This window comes from Aplysia californica, unplaced genomic scaffold, assembly GCF_000002075.1.
Source record: "Aplysia californica isolate F4 #8 unplaced genomic scaffold, AplCal3.0 scaffold00241, whole genome shotgun sequence".
Taxonomy (NCBI): Eukaryota; Metazoa; Mollusca; class Gastropoda; order Aplysiida; family Aplysiidae; genus Aplysia; species Aplysia californica.
Window position 1 is genome coordinate 960,276 of NW_004797511.1, and position 25,900 is coordinate 986,175.

Below are 25,900 nucleotides of genomic sequence, written 5' to 3' on the forward strand. Positions count from 1 at the left end.
TATAATGTGAGTGGGTAGTTCTCCAATGTGAAGAGTAAATCTTTGGTTTTCTCCAACTTCTGCTACAACTTTGTCAAGTCAAGCGTCTCCTACCTGGTGCTTATATGACCTTATGCAGTTGTGAGAGCCGTAAAACTTCTACTTAAAAAAACAGCGTCTGTTATAACGTATTTGTATCATCTTGCATCCATGGTGTCAATGACGCAGTGTGTGGTTAGTTTCATGCGGAGATGTAACTAAGTATGATACGTGTACTGTTCAAATAAATGGATAGTGTTATTTAGTTTTTCTATTTGTTCACCTCAGAAGTACTATTACTTAATTTGTCAGTCTTTTCGCTTCAAAATCGCAATGGCTATTTCTTTATGGTTGTACAAAAGGTCATTTGTTGGAATTGTAATGTCTTTTAATATGTTAGTTGGAAGAGATTAAATTGGACATTTTAATTAGATTTTTTTTTAAGAAAAAGAAAAAAAATTATTGGCTTGTGTATTATTGCATAGCATCAATATATATAGATTTAAACATTTCACCAAAATACGCATTTTATGAAAATTCATCAATTTCCTAACATTAATTTTGATGCAAGATACACTTATTTCGTGACATATTTTAAAATATAAATCTGATGTTTTTTGTGTTGTTACACCCTAGACCAGAATTTCCTCAAGGGAGGAAACCACAAAAAATTTTAAATTCTGATCTGAACCCCAAGCAAAGTTAAGCAGGTGTAGTTAACAAATCGTGCAAATTTCCCCTATACATATTATGGATAAGCCCGTGATAGTTAAAAACTGCGCCATCATTGCTATTTCATGAAAAAAAAAATTATTTCCAAAAGAACAAATAAAGCGATCCTCATACTCATACCCTGAGAATAGAAGTACATCAGCAGCAGAGACACAGAATTCCATTTTGCAGCAGTTGTTATTTTTTTAGATTTTTGGGAGATGTTTTTTCAATAGTGGCAACAGTAAAGACATTGGAATAACAAAGAGTGCTTCAAGACTTTACTGCCGTAAGCTGACGAAATGCCTTTTTTAAAATTCACAGCAGTTTCAAGAAAAAGAGGTCTTTTTATCAGCATAACCGTGGAAAATTAGAGAATTTTGCCGCCAAAATGAAAAAAAAGGCGTTTTGTCAGCTAATTCTCTGGGTTTGCCAATGAAACTGCACTTTCTTTGTCTGTCCCTGCAGAGTATGTAATAGTAACAGTATGAAAGCTAGACTTGACTGAATATAGATTAAGCATTTTAGGCAATTACAAATCTTTCATACGAGAGTGTTTTTTATGTTATATTGTCGTTGTGTTTTATCGTAATATTTCTCTGCGATGGTTTTTATTTTAGTTTATTTTTTATTTATTTTTTGGGGCATAAAGTGAATTAAAGGGGTTCCTCACCAGGTTACAAAATTATACCATTCCATGACCACTGAGAAACTTCATCCTCTCATAGTAGTCTCTATCACCCCACGAAGTCGACCAATTTTAATTTCCACTCACCGATTGAACATTGCTGTGCGAGTCATAATTTCTTTTGTGTTCCAATTGAAGACACAGTGTATTTTGATACTGACATTGTCTGGCATGCTATTGCATGCGACAGTTCGTTGATGTGACCAATAAATTTAAAGATGATAAATATTCAACAACCCTTTTGTTTGTTGTGGGAGTTATTGACACCGTTCTTTTGATTGTGCGCTTGTCTTGTTCCTCTCCCATCCTTCTGTCTGTCTGTCTGTCTGTCTGTCTGTCTGTCTGTCTGTCTGTCTGTCTGTCTGTCAGTTTCTATTTCGTCCCCCCCTTCCTCTCTATTCTCTCTCTCTCTCTCCCTCTCTCTCTCTCCCCCTCTCTCTCTCCCTCTCTCTCTCTCTATATATATCTCTCTCTCTCTCTATCTCTCTCTCGCTCTCTCCCCCTCTCTTTCCTTCCCTATCTCCCACACTCTCTCTGTGCCCCCGTCGCACTCTTTTTTCTGCCCCCCGCCCCAACCTATTCTGCTGTCATTTTTAAGAGCACTGCATACGCTATTTTACATGTTTACAGGAGAGTCGAAAAACTGAATGTTGCTACCAAGAAAACATGTTACTGGAAGTTGAATTTTACAAGTTCACATGATAATTCCCCCCATGCTCAACTCTACACGTTTTGTTTCAACTTGAAAGAGAATAAAGACGTTATTATCAACCGAACCGCTGATGCTAAATGGCACCCGGTATTAACATGTGTTGTTGGCGCCGGGAGATGCCAGATGGATGGCCAACATCCTAGTGGCTGTTACTGTTACTGATATTGCATGTGTCAGTGGGGGAGGTATGCACTAACATTCCGGGCACAGAACTTCATCAGGGATGCAGACACGTCACAATCATGTCACCCTCCCCCCCCCCCCCTTTTTTTCCCACCCCGGCTACTGAACAATGATAATGATAGGCTAACTTAGACACAGAACTACGTATAATTTGCGCGCTGGTCTGTGGAACTTAAGTGTAGAATTCTGTGGTGGAACCAAACGTTGTAATTGACACGCTAAAGAAAATTTTACCATTAACACGGAGAATAGTAGTTCATGTGTGCCATTCTACCTTTTTAGGGGTAGGCTGGCACCTCCTGCAGATGTAAACTGGGCCTTTTCATTTGACTTTTACTTTTATCTATTGTCAGGTATTGGGGCAATGTTGCGTCACAACAAAATTAAAGACTATTCAAAACATAAACGCATAATTAGGCCTATAACTGATTTTGCACCATATTATCTTTAATACCATACTACTTTTAAAAAAATGTAAACCCTGCCAAGGTCGTTGCTTGGGCAAAATTTAACTCAATGTGGTGGGTAAAAATTCTCACACCACAATGATAGTATTCCGCTCACGCAGATTTTCTTCTCAGATCCTGTATGTACTCGTAGTCCGGAGTCAGAGAACCATTGCTTGCAATCACAGCCTGAAATGAAACGACAAATCTTCCTTCAACGCGTTGTCAAGTCCACATATAATACTACTATACTTTCTTTGCAAAGTCAACCTTACAAAGCCGGCAACAAGAAGAGTATCGTGTACAGAGGCGCCTGACGTTTTACTTTCAACAAGCAGTGCTCAAAACAATGACATTCATTACTGATAGCTCTGCTGTCAGGTCTTCAGTAAATTAGGACAGAAGTAATCTATGATTCATCACTAGAAAACATATTGTTCAACACTTCCCAGCTAATTAGAAAACCTTAAACTTAAACAATGCCTACTTAAAATTGATGTAGCCTAAACATCTTTTGGTCGGGAGTGAAAACCCGAGAAGCAGAGACTTCTTTTTTTAAAAAAGGTTTATGATGTGCACGTATTAGCACTGTGGATACACATTGTGATTACTCACATTTTTCACCACAGGGCTACAAGAATAATCTTGGAAAGGCTGCTTTGCATCAGATTTCAGCTGCAGAGAACCAACAAAAAGAACTATTGAAAGAATCAAGCTTGGAACATTTATACATTCGATAACAATGTGAGTAAAAACAAACAAACAAACAAATATAAATATAAATGAAAATAAAAGTTAAACAGCAGTCTTGAGTCTGACTGCCAACGTAAACGGAATGAGAAATGTAATTCAAGATGAGTCCGCCCAATAACAGACACAAGGAACTGACTCATTAATAAATGAAATAATGGGGAAAAAAGTCGAAAGAGAAGACTGCACTGAGAATGTTGAGTTATAGTTTAAGGAGAGTCAGAATGAATGAACGTTAAAAGCCAACATTCAACATGAAATCAGCATAACAAAAATATGAGTAAAAGGGACTGTTCACACATGAGTTATTATTTGTCACCCGCCAACCACCCATAAACCAAAGAAAAGCTCTTTGATACAATGATGGCTCATTTAGTAGCCTACTAGAAAGTCATAAGACAGTTGAGGGGGGGGGGGGGGGGGGAGATAAATTATAAACCTATAAATAAAAAGTCCCCCGTATCCTAGGTCCAGCAACCATTCTTTAACGAAAAAACTGACAATAAATGAATTTTAGAAAAATAATAACAAATGCCAAATTGAAAACTGCCAAAGTCAACTTTACAAAGCTAAATATTTGTATTGCATAGAACACAACGCATGAGTCAAGCAGAACTCAAATAGGGAACAAGAAATACGTTTATAAACCCCCCCCCCCCCCCCCCCCCCCCCCCAGCAAATCACCCAGGAACTATAGTGAGTTTGGGACAGACAGACCCATTGACCTGATTAATGTAATTTAGATCCATGGAGTAAGATTTGTAACAGATAGCAGCACAAGATGTACAAAAAAAGACACACACTATACATTGCTGAAAACACACAATCAAAGACATACCATCTCTGATATATAAGGCAACAAGAGACTTCCAAAGAAATCTGTCGCTTCCCGGGGGATCTGGGCCGGCATGTTGTCTATAGAGCAGATGAGTACTCCGTCACCAGAAAAACTGTATGACAAACACAATGAAACAAAACATGTCACTTTCAATATGCAATGACAAGGCCAGAAACAATTTGAGACATAAAAATAATGCTACTTTCAATATGCGATGAAAAGACCAGATAGGAAAAAAAATGGATTATCAAGAGCCAGTCTCAGTAGGACCACAGGTTTAAGAAAACTTGGATAAACTGAAAACTTTGTTGATATTTCTTTTGTACGTCAAATACCAGTTACATAAGTCGTAACAGCATCCAAAACAGGAAAAGGTTTGTTCTTTTGACAATGCCGACGATGCGAACACTAATTTAACGTTGTATAGAAAAACACAAAACCATGAAAGATCCTGTTGCACCAGAAGCACGAGGAACAAAAATAATGTATTTTCATCTTTCGTAGTTTTGTTTTAGTCGTTGTTTGTTTGTGTGTGTGTGTGTATGTGTGTGTGTGTGTGTGTGTGTATGTGTGTGTGTGTGTGCGTGTGTGTGTATGTGTGTGTTTGTGTGTGTGCACGCGCGCGAGTACAAGCAAAATAATCATCAGCAAGGAACCAAAGTCACCCAACAAACTTTCCACTTTTTCTTAAGCATCACTTGGATTCTTGGATATAATAAACTAGCTGACTATTGGTTTTACCTTTCCTTGTTCACATTCTGCTCTGCATCATACAACGAGAACGGCTTTTCTATGCTTGTGCATTCCTTCACGAATTCAAAAGCACCACCTGGGTCTGAAGAGACATCACAGATAGCCAGCAGACGATGTGGCAGAGTGGGGCAACCGGGGGACGAGGGTGTACGCGGAGCATAGTCTGTGGGTCGCAGTAACTTCTTGGCATCTGGAATGGTGATCAGGTGTGGAGAACCAGGAGCCCAGTACATGCCGTTGATGATGCACGAGGCATACGGTGCTATCTGGTGTTGTCAGAACAATCATTTAATTTTGTTTTAGCTGTTTGGAGTATCAAATGTCATTTCTTGAAGCTGGCTTGAATCTAACACAGTTCTTGCATCCAGCATTTATTGTACGATTTTTTTTTCTAGCTGTGACTATAAAAATTTAAACTAAACAAATTTGAAATACAGTCGACTTAATGATAATTACTGAATAGAGAATGCGTTTATCACAACTCTCGGGGGGAAGTCATCAAGGTATTGATTATCAATAAACATCAATAATATTTGTGAAGCCAGTTTGTTTCAAGTTATGGGAGGTTTTCTCTAATTTTCTGGAACGTTCATGAAGTCTTTCAATTTCATTTTTTAATAGACATTTTCTTTCAATCGGGAAAAAGATGAGACAAAAAGTTCAATAAAATGCTGAAGACACTGCATGAGTCATAAGACTCTATCTGGGGCGACCCTCGTTGTGAGGAAAGTTGCTTTTGTTTCTGTTTACCACCTCACCAGCCCACCGCTAAAGGGAAGTTCAAAGGTGTTATCCGAGTGCAGTTTAGTTTGTTTTTCTGATTATTCCATGAAGATTTCCCTTAGCCCTTAGTCCTGGTGGTGGCTCAAGAGCTCAGCTTTTGAAACAATCAACGTCTCTAGTAGGGCGCCCAATAACAGCAGCCACTTAACTGCATTACTCAACGTACAATTTTGAAAACATGGCACTTTGTCCGATACAAGATAATGAACTGACAGGATACATTCCAAGACCTTGAAAAAAATCTGTTTCTACTCAAGATTCCAACAACAGAGCTTATAAATGTGAATAAGTCAAGTTTGCATACAACTATGGAACAGAGGTCAGCAAAATGAATAGCCTTACACACAACCCCCTCCCTCCCCCCTCAACCCTAACAGAAATACCTTTTTTTCCTTAATTCAAGAAGCATACTTTTTTTTTTCAATAAAAACATAATTGACACAAAATTGAATTGGATTTTCATTAAACTTACATTGTGGCTAAAAGTGGACGCATATCTTTCAGGGTACCGTTCATATTCGTCTGCGTTGAACGTTCCACCATTCTTGGGCACGTAATGGTCATCTCGACTCACCACGCATGCGTAGATTTTGTTTTTTGCTGTACGAAATGTGTATTTCATGTGAGAGTAGTAAGCGTAAGCATTTGATTTTTTTTATAATCCAAAAGCACGAAAGACTGGTTTAAAGAGGAAAACCAGTAACACACAAGCACAGATTTTGTATGAAACTGCACTGAAATTTAAGCATAGTCCCTATTGATGACATAATTTGGCTACGAAGTTTTTTCTCATGGAGTGTTGCTTGAAAGAAAAAAAATTTGTCAGAAAAACAACCAAATTGGTTAGAAAGAAGACACTATTACAATTTCTCAAAATGAATTACACTGAGAACACTGGTAATCTGTGTAAATATATAAATGAGGTCATACTGTGCTTCCTTTACGAGAAATCATAATTGGTTGGCGGAAATGGGACAAAGAAAAAGGGAAGGGCACAATACACGATTTAACTCATTGAAAAGGAAAAAAAAAACATGGCGGATTTTTAGTTTCAGTTTTAGTAAGAATTTTTCGGTTCTTGCAGCACAAGAAGGTCCTAGAAGTGCCGAAGATTAGAGGTGTTATAATAGAGTAACAAACATGAAAAGAGATGAGAGATAAAGGACAATAGATGTTTGGTAGGATTGAGTAGGAAAGAAGGAACAAACCGCACCAGAGCACCCACCAACCACTCATATGGCTGATTTGAGCTGGTTATAAAAAGGAACCTGATAAAATCATCTCTTTTGTTTTTGTGGCTGGTAAAATACTCAGATTTAGGTCAGTTTTATGGCGCTCGCAACACGTTTAGGTCGTATAAGTGCCGAAGATCGGAGAATCCACTAGAGAGTATCAGACAAAGAAAAGAAAGAGGAAAGAAAAAAATATAATGGATGTTTGACACGAACGAAAGAGCAAACTAAACCAAAGCACCCGCCAAAATCCTTTAATTTATCATACGAAAATATGGAAGAAAAAAACTCACAGCCTCCAGCAGCAACCTTGGGTAAGTCTTCAGGTTCAATGTACTCGTGAGGCAGCTCATTTAGTATTTCTTGGGCACCCTGGGAAATAGTGAATGTGACAAATCTCAAGGCTCAGTTCAGGATTGACAATGCTTTCAAAGTCATTTTTGGTCTCAAGTCAATACCATAGGCTATTCTGTTGATCAGTATCGTTGGCCAGTTGTTCAGGTGCGCTAAGCCCACACTTTGAAAAAAAGTCTTTATTACATTTTCTTAATATGTGGTATCGGTTGCATGGCATGTGTTTTCGAGAAAGATTTTGTTAAAATTCAAATTCTAAATGTCAAAAAAGGCCAGAAGAGATACAAAATTTAGATACATTTTTTAAAAGAATGAAACTGTTTTGTCTATCTCCAGGAAAAAAATTGCCCTCTTGGCTTAGGCTTTGGACATTTGAATAACCTGATAAGTGATATGTTTTGTTGTTTTTTTATGGACTAGTTCTGAGACCAATGAACATACCTTTCGAGTTGGTGGTTGGCGGGTGCTCTGGTGTGGTTTGCTCCTTCTTTCCTATCAAACATCTGTCGTCCTTATCTCCCCTTCTTCTTTTTTAGTTTTGTTACTTTACTTACTTTTACTTTTTCATCCTCTGTTGCCGTTAAGCGTCGAGGGGATATGCAGTTTTCTATGGTAGGCCAGCTCCGCAGCTCTTTCAGTTGTGATGTTATGTTTTCTTAGGGTTTCCTTGACACCCTCGATCCACCTTTTGAGTGGCCTTCCTCTTCCTTTATAGCCTGAGTGTTTGGTGTTGTAGGCTCTCAAGGCTGGCTGGTCAGGTGACATGCGTAACAGGTGGCCAAACCATGTTATCCTCTGTCTTTCTATGTAACGCAGGTAGGACTCCGTGCCGATAGCTGCTCTTACTTCTTCATTTCTCTGCCTGTCTCGTCTTGTGATGTTAAGGGTTTTGCGGAGACATTTCATTTCGTATGCGGTGATTTTGCTTTCATGGGTTTTGCTTAAGGTCCAGGTCTGGCACTGATATCATAATGTTGGTATGAATATTGAGGTGATAAGCTGTCGCTTTGTGTCCATGGAGATGTTTGGATGAGATAGGAGGGGTGCGAGCTGGTACGTGACAGCGTTGGCTTTTTGAGTTCGCATTTCTATTTCTCTGTCTATGGACCCGTTTTCAGAAAAAGTGCTGCTAAGGTATTTAAACTCTTTCACCTGTTTCAGTTATTTACTATTGACATGGATGTTCAGGGGACTATGGTTTCGGCTCACCTTCATAACTTCTGTTTTTGATATGCTTATTTTCATGTTAACTTTCTCACAGGTGTTGTTGAGTTCGGTAGTGTCATTTTGGAGGCTTTGTTGGTCATGATGAATTAGACATTGGTCTGGTGCTCATATGACCTTATGCAGTTGCGAGTGCCGTAAAACCCTCTACTATAATAATAATAATAGACATTGGTCGTCTGCGAACGTAAATTCATTTAGGCTTTCTGGGCTTTGCTTTGCTTCTTGCGTTATTGTATCCATATACATTATAAACAGGAGGGGAGATAAAACGCATCCCTGTCGTACTCATCTTACTTTGAACCAGTCTGTATTTCCTTCCTTCGTTCTTACTGAGCGTCTGTTGTTGGTATAGAGCTCTGACATTATCTAACAATTGTCCTCTGACGCCATACTTTTCGAGTGTCTTCCAGGGTTTTGCATGGTTTACTCTGTCAAAAGCCTTCTCTTGGACTATAAAGACGATGTTGGATTCTTTGTTGTGTTCTATTGTTTTCTCGCATATCTGTCGTAATGCGAATACGGCATCCGTGCATCCTCTTCCCTTTCGGAATCCAAACTGAGCTTTGCTCAGATTTCTCTCTTTAATAGGTCTTATGCGCTGCTCTAGTATCTTTGCATACATTTTTCCTGAGTGGCTTAACAATGAGATGCCTCTATATGTTGTGCAGTCGCGTTTGTTGCCCTTTTTTCCATAATGGTACTACTATGGCTTTCTGCCAGTCTTCAGGGCATTTTCTTTGTTCCCAGGCTCTGTTGAAAATACGCCTCAGCCACAGTATACCGGTGTTTCCACAAGCTCTGATGGCTTCCGCTGTGATGTCATCTGGACCTGGGGCTTTGTTCATGGGGCTGGTCTTTATTTTTGTTACTCTCTTATAACACCTCTAATCTTCTGGCGCTCTTTTGACCTTATGCAGTTGCGAGCGCCGTAAAACCTCTACTAAAACTGAAACTAATACCTTTCGAACAGACTAGTTTGTAAGTTTCTTCCACTCACTCATTTTCAAAAGTTAGTTCTGTTGCTGCATATTACATGCAATAATGAATTATGTCTGTCTTCAAGTTCTGCTTTTGTTTCAAAACAATTTCCCATTGTAGCCTTGAGTATATCACACACAGCACCAGACGGTCGATCCAAGGACATAACTAACAAAATCGATTACTGTCAATAGAATGTTCATCATTGTGAAAAAAAAAAAGAGTAACTTAACAAACAAAAATTAGAAAACAAGAATTATGTCACCACGGTGGAGGCAATTCTTGGGTATGGAACAAAACCATCTGAAGAATGGATTCAGGAAGAAACAAAAAAATATATATAAGAGAAAGAAATGAAACAAAATTGTAAATGCTGCAATCCGCCGCAAATGACGAAATTGGGACACAGGAGAAATGCAGAAAAAAACCTCGTCAAAAACAAAGCTGAGAAAAATGCAAACAAACGGGAATACATCGAAAAGCAAGCTCTTGAAGCCCAAGAAACAGTAAACAGAAACGACACGAGAGAAGTGTACCAGATCAACAATTGTCTGGCTGGAGACTTTGAAAACCCATCACAGGAACCGGTAGAAAAGAAAGATGCCGCTGTGGCAACAACATTAGAAAATAAGAAAGATCGATGGGAAGAACATCTACAAGATTTTTTTAATAGATCACCTCCCCCGAATGAATTGAACTTTGACAAAGTGCAACCAGTGGATGAATAGAAAATGAACACGGATGAAATAACCTTGCCAGAAATTTAATCAATTGTCATGAAAATGAAAATTGATAAAAGTCCAGGAGAAGACAGAATCACTGCTGAGATGTTTAAGCCTACTGGAACAGAAGGTTATGAGATATACGTTTGTTATCCAAATGAAGTTTTTGAAAAGGAATGCACACCTATGGAATTCAAAAAGGACTTATAATAAAACTACGAGAAGAGAGATTTAGACAAGAATGTGGCATGTAGAGAGGAATAACGCTTTTATTAGTGCCTGAAGAACTATTTTGCTCAGTTACCTTGTCACGTATTAGAACAGAAATAGATGAAAGACATAGAGGAACAAGCATGATTTGGACAAAAGCAATCATGTACAAATCAAATGTTTGTTCTAAGAAATATTGTAGAATCTGAAGTTTGTGGGCTTTAAAAAAGCATTTGACAGTAAAGGCAATACGTAGAGAATTTTGGCAATCTATGGTATCAAAACAAAAATAATAAACTGCTTAAAAATTGTTGTCTGTTAACGTGTCCTAGTTGAATGAGAGCACATGCGGATGATTTTAGAACGACAGATGTACGCCATTCATCATCATTAATGGCTTTCACCCCTGGCAGGGTATAGGCCACATACAAGCTCCTTCCATTTATCTCTGTCCTGAGCCATCCTTCCAAGCTCGTTCCAAGTGAGCTTAATTTCTCTCATGTCCCTTTCCACGCATCTCCTCCATGTTTCCCGTGGCCTACACCTGCCTCGTGCTCCTTGTGGGTTCCACTGCAGTGACTGTCTTGTGATGTTTCCGGTGGGCTTCCTTAAGGTGTGTCCCATCCATCGCCACTTTCTTAGTCCTATTTCTACTTCTATATCCTTTTGTCCTGTCCTTTCCCACAGTTCTTCATTTCTTATTCTATCCTGCCACTTAATTCTTAGAATACTCCTCATACATCTGTTGATGAAAGTCTGGACTTTATTCAGTACTGTTTTCGTTGTCTTCCAAGTTTCGCAGCCGTAGAGGAGCACAAACTTGACGTTGGAGTCAAAGAGTCGAATTTTGGTGCGCAGCGAGATGTTGCTTGCTTTCCAGACTTTTGATAATTGCTTGAAGGCTGACCTTGCCTTGGCGGTTCTTGCTTTAACGTCTGCCTCGGTTCCACCTTTACCATCGACGACACTTCCAAGGTAGGTAAAGGAGTCCACTTCTTCCAGGGGAGTGTCTTCCACTGTCACAGCAGGGCTTGAAACTTTGCATCTGAGCATGTGTGTGAGAGAGCAGCGCAAGGTCATCGGCGAAGTCTAAGTCGTCCAGCTGCTGTCAAGGGATTCATTGTATTCCATTACGTTTGCCTCTGGTGGCTTCTTTCATGACCCAGTCAATTGCCAGCATGAAGAGGAAAGGTGAGAGCAAGCATCCTTGTCGCACTCCTGTCTGTACCTGGAATGGTTCTGAGAGTTGTCCTTCGTGGAAGACTTGGCAGTTTGTTCCATCATAGGTGGCCTTCACAAGCTTGACGATTTTCTCAGGTATTCCAAAATGCCACATGAGTTTCCACAGAGTTTCTCTGTTCACGCTGTCAAACGCCTTTTCATAGTCAATAAAGTTGACCACGAGTGGAGAGTTCCATTCAAGCGATTGCTCAACAATGATACGCAGAGTAGCGATCTGGTCCAAACATGATCGGTTTTTGCGGAATCCTGCCTGGTTTCCTCGAAGCTTCTTATCTGTTGCCAGCTTGATTCTCTCCAGGAGTATCCTGTTGAAGACTTTCCCAGGTATGGACAGGAGTGTAATGCCTCTGTAGTTGTTACAATTGCTGAGATCTCCTTTCTTTGGCAGCTTGATTAGGTGTCCTTCCTTCCAGTCTGATGGTATTTTCTCCTTTTGTCAAACCTTTTCAAACAGAGCATAGAGAATTTCCACAAACCTATCTTTCTCTGCCTTAAGGGCTTCCGGTGGTATATGGTCGGGACCAGCTGCCTTGTGGGACTTCAGTGTTTTAATAGCGGCTGCAATTTCCTCTCTTGAAGGTGGTTCCGTGACTATTGGGAGGTCATTTCTGGCTGGAAGAATTTCTGGTTGGTTTTCTGGAGGTGGTCTGTTCAATAGTTGATCAAAGTGTTCTCTCCATCGGTTAAGTTGCCCCTCTGGGTTGAAGATAGTCTTTCCCTCTTTGTCTTTCACTGGTAGAGTGGGCTTGCTGAACCTACCTGAAAGAGTTCTTGTAGTCTAGTGTACAATCCGTAAGTGCCCGTCTGTTGCTGCTTTCTCAGCCTTTTCGGCCAGGCAATTCAGGTAGGTATTCTTGCCCTTCTTGATGGAATTCTTTACCTCCCGGTTTACTTCGGTGTACTCTTGTTGTGCAGTGAGTTTCTCAGTTCGGGTACGACTGTTGTTGACTTGGGCCTTCAGCTCTCTTCTTCTTTTGACTTTGTCTAGAGAGTCCTGTGAAATCCATTCATTCCTGGTGTTGTCTTTGGGTCCTAGGGTGCTCTGGCAAGTTGCATTTACTGCCTCTCTTATCTTATCCCAGTGTTCGTTGACTTCACATTCATCCAGATCTTGAAGGGCTTGAAATCTGTTCTTCAGTTTCAACTTGAACTCATTCTTCTTTACTGGGTCTTTCAGAAGGCTCACTTCATATTTTAGACGGTTTCCAGCTGTGACTTGTGCATATCTTCTCAGTTTTAGTTTCATCTTTCCAAGGATCAAATGGTGGTCTGATGCGACGTCTGCTCCTCGTAAGACTCGGACGTCCTCCAGTGAGCGTCTAAACTTTCGGGAGATGCAAAAGTGGTCAATCTGGTTTTCCGTTGTTCCGTCCGGGGAGACCCAAGTGGCCTTGTGAATCCTTTTATGTGGGAAGATTGTACCTCCAATGACCAAGTTGTTGAATGTACAGAAGTTTTGGAACCTTTCTCCGTTGTCATTTGCCTCTCCTAATCCGTGTCTGCCCATGATTTCCTCGTTGTGACTATTGTCCGAACCTACCTTTGCATTTAGATCTCCCATGACAATGTTGGTGTCTTTACCTGGAAGTTTGTCGATGACGTTCTGCAGGCGGTTGTAGAAGTCATCTTTATTCTCCACTTCTGCATCATTGGTTGGAGCATACACTTGTATGATGTTCATGTTAATGACCTTCTTCCTACCATCTTTTACCTTAAGTTCTTTCTTAGTTCCAAATGAGGCCATGATGATCCTTGAACCATGTGCTTCCCAGCCCCTGATTGTCTTTTGAGCTGTTTTTGATATGATCATCCCTACTCCTTCCCTGTGTGGTCCATCACTGTCATTTCCATGTACGCCATTGGTCGATATTTATAGTAACAGCTATCTTGTTTGACGTCATTGAGCCTTTAAAAAAATCCGTGGCCGAACCGAGGCTCGAACCTGGACTTTCTGCTTTAGAGACAAGCGCACTAACCACTCCGCCACCACGCCACTGTAAGATACAGGCTTTAAAAATACTACTATAGTGCTTTGCGGTCGTGTTGCCACCGTGAACGACAACAAAGTGGGAATCCCTCAATGACGTCAAACAAGATAGCTGTTACTATAAATATCGGCCGATGGCGTACATCTGTCGTTCTTAAGTTATCCGCATGTAATGAGAGCTATTTGCGCTTTTTTAAATACATACTGGAGTGAGACAAGGCTGTTTACAGTTACTTGTACTTTTTGGAATTGTGAGCGATTTTGTAATTAGACAGACCAAAGACACTAAAACAGACATTGAATAGACAAATTGCACATATTTGGGAGACTGAGATTCTGCGGATGGCATCTGCCTACATGTATTAAACACCACAGTACATGAAATTCAATTAAAACAAATGAATAAATAAGATCTACAGAAAAAGTTGGCCTTGCAATAAACCTTTCCAAAACAGAAATCCTGCTATTCTCACCAGAAACTACTCCTATCATTCTTTATGGAGAACCTCTTGCAGAAATGAATGAATTCAAGTACATTGGCAGCATTATGCAGACTTTACTGACGACGTCCACCAAAGACTTAAAGATGCATGGATCGCTTCAGTAAAAATAACCCCGCCCCCTCCCTTCCTGGGATTCAAAGATCCTTCCACTGAAGAGGAAATTAAAATGATAGAAGTAAGAATATTTTGACCGTATTAATTTATGGATCAGAGATAACGCTAACAAAGCAAATCAAAAGCTTCCAAACAAAAATGTTTACAAACAATTTCATTAATGAAATCAAATGAATGTATTACAAATAACGAAGCGTTGGACAGAGCGGGAATTGGAAATATCAACACGACCATAAAAAGGAAAAGATAGAAATACATTTAGGATATGTCTTTAAAATGCCCAAGACAAGATTGTCCTATCAGTTATGATATTGGAGACCGACTCGAAAAACAAATAGAGGTAAACCAACTAGAAGCTACAGAGGCACAATCAGGGATGAGGAAATCATCCAGGGCCTAAAGGTGCCTAGGTTGAGGGAGGGAGCCAGGGACAGGCAAGCGTGGCGTCAACTGCCCTCTGCCTTATGTACCTGACGGCACGGAGCGAGAGTATGTAAGTTGATCGTATTAAAGACAAGCACAAAAGTCACAATTGTAAGTGACACCAGTAAAGAGAGAAGAAAAACCAACAGAAAACAACAGTTTTGAAAAAATACCCAATAACAAAACATAAAAATAAAAACACTAAAAAAAAAACAGCAATCAAAAACCACTAAAAACAAGAAACAAACAAACAAACAAACAACCAAGCAAACAGAAAGTACCTTTCAACATCAACACGAAAAAGCTGGCTCGCAAAAGAAAAGGATACATGTAATGAGGAGAAGTGTACTGACTTGTGACACATTGCCAGAGCCTGTGATGACAAAGGTCAGAGGTCCTATCGACTTAGACATTCGCCCAAGCGCAATCTGGTAACCAGCATCTCGAACAGCCTGGCGTGCCATTTCTGTATGTTGATAGTTGTGACTTGGGCCAATGAACTGTGAACATTTTTGAAAGTTTATCATTTTATCCAAGTGTAGGACAGTAGTAACAAACAGAAACATAGAAACATAATATTTCATGAGCGGATACACCAAATCAAATGGTTAATTATAAGACGTTCTTTCTTCAATTCAACATATAGGACCTGTCGTTTTTACTCTAAGCTTTTGAACTGGGAGCGGAACACAATACACAAGATATGAAAAACACACTGTACAAATGGGACCCTTTTTATTTTAGCGCTTAAAAAGTATCACATAAAAGTAGAAAATGTATAATATTTTATCTTTTCTTTGTATTCAGTAAGAAAAAACCCAAGTACCAGCCAGAGGACGGCCTGACGGCTTATCCTGACTCACCATGAAGGGTGTGCGGTGGCCAAGTGCGAGTAGACGAAGGCCCATGCCGTGCAAGATGTTGATCATCCCAGACATACCTGCATACTTGCCAAAAGCGACCAGTCTCTGGCCATACTCGTCCACCATCTTCTCATAGTCAATCAAACGAATGTTCTGAAAATTTAAAACAACAATAGAAAACGGTTCTTCTGATACGATTAAATACGCAGAAAATGTACAACCCCTTCGGGACAACATTCTAAAATAGATCATTTCTAACCTCAAACATGTGTGCCTGACCCCCATGGACATCGAATCAGTAACTAACCATTGTTTATTTTTGTGCGTATTTGTTGTCCTACTGTACACAAACACGCATTTTTATTATTATGAAAGAACATCGGTCCAAATACAGGACAAGTACTTTAAAAAAATACGAGTCGACAGCAAAACTTAAAAACAAAATATTTTTAAATTATGTTGTAAGGTATTCGTATCAAACCTTTTCCAAAATGGCATCCAGAAGAGGCATGTAATCAGCTTTGCCTTTGATGGTGTGAGAGAAGAAAGCGTATGTCTTGTCGCGCATCAGAGAGTCAGCTGACATCGTCTTTACGCCCATAATCAGTGATGCTTCAGACATGTCCTCTTTGATGACTGCACCAACGTCAGCATATTCCTGCACAGTGAGGACAAGCAGTTGGCACTTAATAACAATACCCCCCCCCCACAAAGCACCACCAGCCCCCCCCCCCTCAAATAAACCCCAAAACCCCCAATAAAACAAAGCAAAGCATAACACAAAAATCATGATACTTTTAGAAAAAGGAAAGAATGGTCATTGAAATTTGGGAGACCCTAAATCTTAATAAAAAGTGGTGAAATGTAAGTTACTCGTATTACCAAGTGTGAGTAAAACAAATTGCATAACATTAGCAAAATGAAACCCATGGAAATCACTCAAAATTAAACAACTTATGCGTTGCACTATAATGAATACCACCAAAATGTACAGTCGAAATTGTCCAATAAGGGCATCCACTGTCAAGGAGAAAAGTGGTCGTCTTAATTAAGTGGGTGGACGTCTTGAAGAGTGTCATTAACATAATATGTTAAAAAATGAAAAAGAGGAAGTGGGAGGTGGTCGTTTGTACAGGTGATTGTCTTGGACTACATCTCACTCTCACTGGGGGAAAAAAAGAAGGCAAAACAGGATGAGGTAGACCAATAATTGTATAACTTAGACTTAATGAACTTGGACAGATGGGGGTGATGAGAAAAGACCTACAAGATAATATTGGTTTTATGAGAGCATCCCAGTACGAAATGAATGGAAAACCAAGATAGGACATGTCTCTTTCAGATCTGACTCTGGACAATTTCAACGTAATATGAAGACTTCTGTAGTTAGAAGTACAACGAGCTTTAAGATGATACCAATATCTTCAACAGTTCAGTATACAGACCAAGTTAAAGCTGTATAATAGCTGTGTACTATCCACACTCCTATATGGAGCTGAATGCTGGAGGATGACTGATCATTACAGTTCCAAGCTATCTTCCTTTCATACAACCAGCTTACGCCAAATCCTCCGAATCTTCTGGCCCGACAAGATTTCCAACGCAGATGCAAAAGGACATGGCCACCATAATAACAAGGAGAAGATGGAGATGATTGGACATGTTCTGAGAAGAGAACCAGACTCTATTGTAAAGACTGCCCTCCACTGGACACCCGAAGGACATCGCAAAAGGGGCAGACCCAAAGTGACCTCGAGACGCACAGTAGAGTCTGGAATGAAGTCCTGGAACCATTCGTGGGGGACGTTGACTAAGATGGCCCAAAACAGACAGAGCTGGAGATCCTTTGTTGCTGCCCTAATAGCCAGATGGCGTAACGGGTAGTAAGTAAGGGAGTAATATCTCCATGTGCCGAAAAAAAATTGACGAGCATTTGATTCCACCGCGTCGTGACACATGTCTGTATTACGGGTACAATGTGTAAGATAATTGCATACTGAGGAAAGCCAGTAACCGACCATGTGAGGCAGGTGCACTGTGTGAGATGGCCGTGCCGTAATTATGATGGCCATTGTATGTGTAAGAACATTTCATGCCTTAGGGTAAGCTTAGCTTCATGACACAATCACCGCAGGGCGTCAGATGACAGAATGCTTACTCTAATTTACCCCCCTCCTGAATTTGCGAAATAACCGCTAATTCGCACAAGAGCACTCTTTTATTGTCACCTGCCATGTGTGTTATTAACCGCAGACCACTCTGCAGGCCTATCCAGTATGTGGTTATAGTCTAAAGTCCAGGGTTAAAATCTCTCACAAGTACCTATTAGTGATATAGGCCTACTGTACAGCTCTGCATCACATTTCCGATACAGGTTTTTTTTCCTTTACACAGTCTGAGGAGTAAACAGCTCAGAAATTAAGGAAGAACCAGAATTGCCTTCTTTGGCTTTGCGGAAAAGAAAAAAGTCATTAGAAACAAAGCCTCACCTCCGTACTGTAGACTCGACGGTCAGAGGGCTGGACAATGACCTTCACTCCCTTCTGGACCAGCTTTTTCACATGCTGCGGTGACAGCGGTGCCCTTGTTTCCCACAATTTGCTTGTCTCTCTCCGCACAGCCATCACTGGCTGTTGGCTGCTGTGCACTGAGCACAAAGCAGGTGTTGCTGTTTGGGTCAAGACCCGACCTCCTCTCCAAGGCTGAGAAAACACCGTCGAACCTCCCGGGCTACATGCATTCCTAGCCAACATGCAGCTCATTCTGACAGTCTATAAACTGTGGAGAATGTAACGTCCTTTGTGCTCTACCGTCTACGCACTGAAGGAAATATGGCGTCTTTGGTGCTCTACCTTTCACAGAAAAGAATTAAAAGACTATATAATCATATAATTTAATGTTCTACGTTAAATCTAATACATCACGTTTATTTCAGTGATGGAGTACATGATCACCTGGACAGAAAAGAGGAGTGGAGGACTATTATCAAAAAATGATAAAAATTATTATCCTGTGCTACTCAAGCTTGAAAGCATCCCTGATATGGCCAAGATTGTAACCAACATTGATACAGTTGCTGACAGATGCAGTCAAATGGCAAGCTTTTGAGTGAAGAATATTATTTTCAGTAAAAAAGATAGTGTATAGGTTTAACACACTAATCGACATTATTAGGCCATTTAAAAGGCGGGACCTCGAATTTAATGGTCACTAGTCCAAGACGATCACCTGTACAAACAACCACTTTCCATCTCAAGGGTTTTGTTTTTTCATATTATAATGACGCTTTTTGAGACGTCTACCCATGATAGGCGCCAGCCAAATGGGCTCTGATCCTTGAAAACTCTACAAAACGACCTGAGTTCAAGAACGCCCAGCCTGAAATTTGAACCAGGACCATCCACTCCGTAGCCCAGCAAGGTATTGAAAATATTTAAGGGAGCCTCAAACCTATGGTTCAATTTAATAAATTTAAGAGGATTGCTACTTCGACCTTGCCAGTTAGGGCCCACAGGAGCTGTAGCGGATACTTCCCTGCTGAAACACTAAGACAATTACTTTTACTTTTACTGCTTCATCCTTTGTTGCTGTAAGGTGTCGAGGGGAGATGCAGTTTCTCTGCCGGTCTCGTCTTGTGATGTTAAGGGTTTTGCACTTCATCTCGCATGCAGAGATTTCGCTTTCATGGGTTTAACTTAATGTCCAGGTCTGGCACTGCTAGCATAGTGTTGGTTTAAGAAGTGATAAGCTATCTCTTTGTATCCATGGAGATGTTTGGATGAGAAAGAAGGGGTGCTCGGTGGCAGGTGACAGCGTTGGCTTTTCAAGATCACACTTCTATTTCTCTGTCTATGGACCCGTTTTCAGAAAAAGTGCTGCCAGGATATTTTAACTCTTCCACCTGTTTCAGTTGCTTATTATTGACATGAATGTTCAGGGGACTACGGTTTCGGCTCACTTTCATAACTTCTGTTTTTCATGTGTCTTTTTCATGTTGAATTTTCGCAGCTGTTGTTTAGTTCAGACTTGCATAAAGAGGATCCAGGTTTTCTTGAAGAGGTGTCTAAGAAAGTTACTGAGGATCAGATGGACAGACAGGGTCACCAATGTGGAAGTATTAAGGAAAACAAGACTGATCCCAGTCAGAGATGAGGTAGGAAGAAGGCGGTGGCGATGGATTGGACATACTCTCAGGAAGTCAGGCAGCTGCATAACAGAAAATTTTGGATTGGAATCCGCAGGGTAAGAGATCAGGGGGAAGACCTCGTGGAACCTGGAGAAGAATCACAGAAATCGATGTACAGAAAAGTTGGAGGACATGGAATAACATCAAGAGGCTAGCCCAGGATAAAGAAAGGTGGAAGGTGTTTGTCCGTGGCCTATACCCTGGTTCGGGGTGAGAAAGGCAATGATGATGATGTTGTTTAGTTCGGCAGTGTGACTTTCGAGACTTTTTTGGTTTGGATGAATAAGACACTGGTCGTCTGCGAATAGAAGTTCATTTATGCTTTCTGGGCTTTGGGTTTGCGTCTTGCGTTATTGTCCATAGATTATAAAAAGGATGGGGGGGGGATGCGTCCCTGTCGTACACCTGATTTCACTTTAAATCAGTCTGTATTGCCTTCCGTTGTTCTTACCGAGCTTCTGTTGTTGATTTATATAGAGCTCTGACATTGTCTAATAGTTATCCTTTGACGCCATACTTTTCAAGCGTCTTCCTGAGTTTGGTATGGTTTACTCTCTCAAAAGCCTTCTCTTGGTCTATGAAGTCGATGCTGGATTCTTTGTTATGCTCGATGGTTTTATCGAATAGCTGTCGTAATGAGAATGATAACGGCTAAGGGCACTTCCCGCCAACAACGGCTACAATCTTCAGTTAAAATTATTTAATTTTTCTCGATAAAATATAGTATAGCTAACAAGTAATATAAGTCAGATCAGAGAATGGAAGGAGTAATAATATTAATAAATTGCAGTCCAGCCATTTTCTCGATTTTCGTGCGTCAAAGTCCTTGATGATGTCATCGAAGTCCAATTTACTCAGTGCATGTATATTTGAGTCGATGCTGCTTTGGTGGGAGGCCCCCTCTTGGCGAGTGGCCAGAGGCTAGGGCGTCTTGGGTCTTCCCTTTATTTTGGCCCTGTCTCTGCCCCTCCCCCCACCCCCACCTTTCTGTCTACTGAACAACGAAAAAATTGGGGAATAGACATAGATGTAGATCTACGCATTGGATTATGGCTTGAACTGTGGAAACAACTGTTGCCAATATATATTGTGGCAATGGTGGTAGTGACAGGCCCTGCATTGCAACGCATATTATTGCTCACATTGCTATGACGAATACCCGGATTCAACAAAACTGAAGGTAAGGCCCGACGACTTTCATTGAATAAGGCCAAAAATTATACTGAGTCCGCTTTGAAGACAACAAACAGAGGGACAAAATGCAGCGTGCTGAGGTTATTACTTAAAGAGTTGATGGATGGGGCGATTATACAAAGTCCAGCTTGCAATGTTAATCGTTGTTTCCCTGACAGAGCCATTGTATCAAATGAAGCAAATCCCCGAAGGTGACGGAATGGCGGGTGCAGTATCGTTACCCCTTCGCATCCTTCAACCGCTTTCAATAATTTGCAAACACCAGGCGGACGGAGCTAGTATAGTTTCGGCTTAATCCTGTTTACGAACACAGACGTTTTACTTTTCCACGGATTCGAACAGTGAAAACGCTGTCTGCTGTCAGACACACCTCCAGGGAAGCCGAGATTATATTCTTTGGTCCAATATCGAAGACAATGATGGGGTAAAACGTGTGAACGTTCCAGAAGTCGCGTTAGTAAAGCAAAAGGAGACATCATTTTCAAAAGCACCCCTTTAAATACAAATTACTAGTACCATACTCACGTAATCGCGTGTACGCACCGACGATAAAGCGTTACTTTTAACCCTGGTCGAAATATAACAAACGAAGTCTGTTCGACGAAAATCTCTAGACCTATGTCTTTTGAAGTAGACCACAGACTAACACGCCGAAGGTGTCAATAAAACTGCCTCTGCACCCGCACGAATAACAATCAGTCTTATATCAACCCTTTTGCCTGTAACCCTTCTTGACGCAAAATTAAACTGAATCCCTATTGGCTGATTTCATAAGGTGACAGCTTACACTACGCAGGTAGACAATCTAATGTCATGTAAACATGGCGAGATCCACTCTAACATGGCAGCGGCAGCGAGCCGGGACGAGCACATTTGGGGCAATGATATAGTCCACAGGAAAGCTGCGGGTATATTGCTGTATATTACAACTAGCTTTTTGCATGTTGAAAACTACTATTTGATTCATCTAGTGGTGATAGTGGTGGTGTCACAAATACAATTTATACAGTTAACGTAATTTGTAATGTTATAATGTTGTAATGTTAAATGCCCTTTAAAAGATATAGCATTAGTAGCCTACAGTGTCATTAAAATATACATGCATGCGGTTAAGCACATAAGGGCATTCATGTTCAGGGTGATTTTTTTAAAAACCCAAAAAACTGTACAACACTTTTTTTCTTAATATATTTGTGCTAGAATGCTATAATGTAGAACAGATATAATTATTTAAAAAAGAATTTGTTTGACATGTTGTTATTTTTAAATCTCTTTTGCTGCCAGCATTTCGCTCTTGGCAGCGCAATGTTTCACTCCATTTGTCGTAGGAGCATCATTTCATTGGTTTGGGGGTTGTAAAGGCTTGTATGCATCCCTGTAGGATCTCAGGTAGGTGGTAATCTTATCCTGACACTGGCTTGTGCCACACGAGAACAAAGGTGCAATGTTCACTGTCCTGTTTTCCATCAACTTTCACGGGGATTTCTTAGATAGTAGACAATTATAGGGGGTGTAGGCACACTCTAGTTCTGAGAGATGGAAGCCACAAAGTGCAAACAATGACCACTGATCGTCTGAACAGTCCAGTAATGGGTCCCACTGAGCAAGGGGTAACGCGCTCCTTCCACAGCGAGTCGTCTACATCACCAAGCGTAGCTTGCGTTTGCCCAATCTACGCTACCCTCTGTCTCCTGGCTATCTGCTGTTAACATTTCCGTTCATGGAGCAGAATAGTCCAAGGGATGGCCAAATCTATTCAGACAGAGGATCGTCACGTCATGGATCAGCGAACATTTGCAAGGATATATTTAGGGACGTCATCTGTTTCCAGGCAGCCTGTTCCTTACTGTTATAAGGCCTTCTGGGTCTTTGGGACATCCCACGATTAGTCATCTAATCCACAAGAGGGAGGGAAGAAGACAGGGAGTTCCTGAATGAACAGGTCGGCCTGCTGTGACGCCAGACCTACCATAATGGTGGATGTGTACGGACCCTTCTATGAGCAGAAGGGTCGTAGCTCACATCGCACGTCGCAGGGCTATGGTACCTCCTGATCAAAGCTCCGTCTGCAACCCCTGCTCCTATACCTCCCCCCCTTTCCACAGACCAGGGATCCCCAGGCTGCTCGACGAGGACGAGGACTTGACTTAGATGAGGCTGGCTTGCCAGTGAGCGTCTGAGGTTTCACCTTCAACCCTTACAGCCGATTATTGTTTGACCTAAAATTCATTTTTTTTAAAAACAAACTCGTTTTCGAAAACGGAAATGGCTTTTATAAAAACGCAAAATGCGGCATTTAAAAAGATCTTGCAATTCAAGGAGAGTCATGAAATGATTGGTTTATTTTTTCCCTTCCTTTTCTTTTTAAAATCTAATCTTTCCTTCCCTGTAACATTTAAACAATAATATTTCTTTTCTCTTACAGAGTTTTTAGAAATATTTTTTTTACGGTCTGTAATTCCGAGAACTAGTGCTCTATATGTCCTCCTATAGACTCGTCACATTTTAACGCGTCGTTCGTAGTGTTCAGCGGTGGCCAAACACAAAGATCCACCCAACCATGAGTACTCAAAGCTACACACGCTGTACACCTTACAGTATAGAGTTTCTTCTAGAGACAGTAGGGTGACGGGTGAGGCTGCCCAAATAGGCATTTGTGGAGTTAACATATCCTGAAATGTGAATGTGGGCTTCGCCAAAGAATCAAATGGCATAGAGGAATGTTAACACTTTTCAAGACGATCGAGGAATCATGAACTTATTGCTATCCTCTGATTCATGTCAGATTCGTGAACATGAAAATGGTACAGTCATAGATGAAGATATACCTTGAAAATGTGGACCGTTGAGATTTAGGAAAGTCCTTGCTGCTGACATCATCTACGGACAGACGTCTCGTGGGGCTCATCTTCCGAATTCTGTACCCTGATGACGTTTAAAGTGGTGCGAACGGTGTGTGTTTGATCTGATGTGGTCGTTTTGTCTAGGAAGTTTTTGTCCTGATTCTCTGCAGATCCTAACGGATGAACCATTTCCACCCTTGACATTAAAGCAGGCAATGAGGGCACTTTTACATTGTTACCGTACTTTGTCCGAAACTTACGAAAAGAGTTGGCGATGAGAAAATGTCCAATACAATAAGCTCTCTGCTCGTTGCTAATCTTAATCATGATCGCGCAGGAGAAATACTGTCCGCAAATATCTATAGGCCTGTTAGAATACTGCAGCCTACAATATGGCGGGGTTGTTTGGACTTTAAATGGTAGGTCTACTGTGAACTACTGCGTCACGCTACAAAAAAGGGTTGTTTTTTACGTGCTATGTAGTACAAAACTATTCTGTGGAATTATCTAAAATGAATAAACAGGGTGTTCCCAACTCGATGACTGCCAAAAAGTTGAATATAAAGACTGCTTTCAAAACAGCTAGGTCTATATAGGAACCATCGGACAGACAGTTGCACAATTTATTACATGAAAAAGGAATCCACTTTAAAACTATTAGCTTTACAAAAGAGACTAACTGTGCTAGGAGATGCTACATTTGTACGTTTGCTGTTTGATGAAATTCTTGAAAAAAAAACACGCCTATGGAATGGAGAAAGGGGAATATAATAAAACTACATAAAAAGGGAGACTTAAAAGACTCTAGCAACTGGAGAGGAATACCGCTTTTATCAGTGCCTGGACAATTATTTGTGCTATCATTTTTGTCTCGTATCAGAACAGCAATAGATGAGAGACTAAGAGAAGAACAGGCGGGTTTTCGACTGGAGAGATCATGTACAGATCAACAATTTGTTCTGAGAAATATTGTAGAATTATAGAGCAAAACAAAGAATGGAATGTCCCAATTAGAGGCCTCTTGTACACCTTTTGAAGTAAATACTGAAGTTATATAAGGCTGTTTATTATCACCTGAGCTTTTTGGAACTGTGATCGATTTTGTAATAAGACCAAGCAAAGACATTGAAAGAGGCATTGGGCGGACAAATGGCACATATTTAGGAGATTTTGATTTTTCGGATGACATCTGTCTATTATACAACACAGTGCATGAAAAGCATTAAAAAATAAAACAATAACAAACTAGCGAAAGCTGAGGGAAAAGTTGGCCTTACAATAAACGCATCAAAAACAGAAGTACTCGTACTACGACTATCATCAGAAACTACGTTCATCACTCTTTATGGGGAACCCTTTTAAAAATTAATAAATTCAAGTACCTTAGTAGCAGTATATTCAAAACTGCACACTGTCTTGGAGACGTCCACCAAAGACTTAGAAATACATGGATCGCTTTTGTGAAACTAAAAACTATATTGAAATCAAAGATTATTTCACTGAAGACGAAATTAAAACTATATAATAGCAATATTTTAGACGTTTGGACGTATGGTTCAGAGATATAGAAAACAAACAAAACTATTCAACGAAAATTAAAAAGCTTCCAAACAAAACGTCTATGAAGAATTTTACTAATAATATCAAATGAATGTATTACAAATAATAAAGTGCTGGAAAGAGCTGGAAATGAAAATATCAACACGACCATGAAAAGGAGAAAATGGAGATACATGTATGTAGGTCATCCGAAATCCGAAGGACATTAAGAAATCCGAAAACAAGATTGCCCTATTAGATATGGTATTGGAGACCAACTGGAAAAAGAAAACGAAGAAGACCAACTGGAAGCTATAGAGGCACAATAAGGGATGCGGCATTCACCCAGTGCCTGGATGAAGATGAAATTGAAGAACCTGGCCAGGGACAGGCAAGCTTGG

At 40.4% G+C, this 25,900-nt stretch overlaps 1 protein-coding gene across 1 annotated transcript; it reads right to left on the reverse strand.

Moving 5' to 3' along the window:
* Window positions 1-2,732: 2,732 nt before the first annotated feature.
* Window positions 2,733-18,596, reverse strand: LOC101846507 (alpha-aminoadipic semialdehyde synthase, mitochondrial). The gene is made up of 10 exons (XM_005100254.3): window positions 18,227-18,596; window positions 16,219-16,395; window positions 15,738-15,890; window positions 15,228-15,374; window positions 7,408-7,486; window positions 6,355-6,482; window positions 5,088-5,365; window positions 4,347-4,458; window positions 3,374-3,433; window positions 2,733-2,947 (listed from the first exon to the last, which is right to left on the reverse strand). Exons 1-10 carry the CDS (start codon window positions 18,497-18,499, stop codon window positions 2,873-2,875), a joined length of 1,482 nt encoding a protein of 493 aa, XP_005100311.2. The 5' UTR covers window positions 18,500-18,596; the 3' UTR covers window positions 2,733-2,872.
* Between the last annotated feature and the right edge of the window lie 7,304 nt (window positions 18,597-25,900).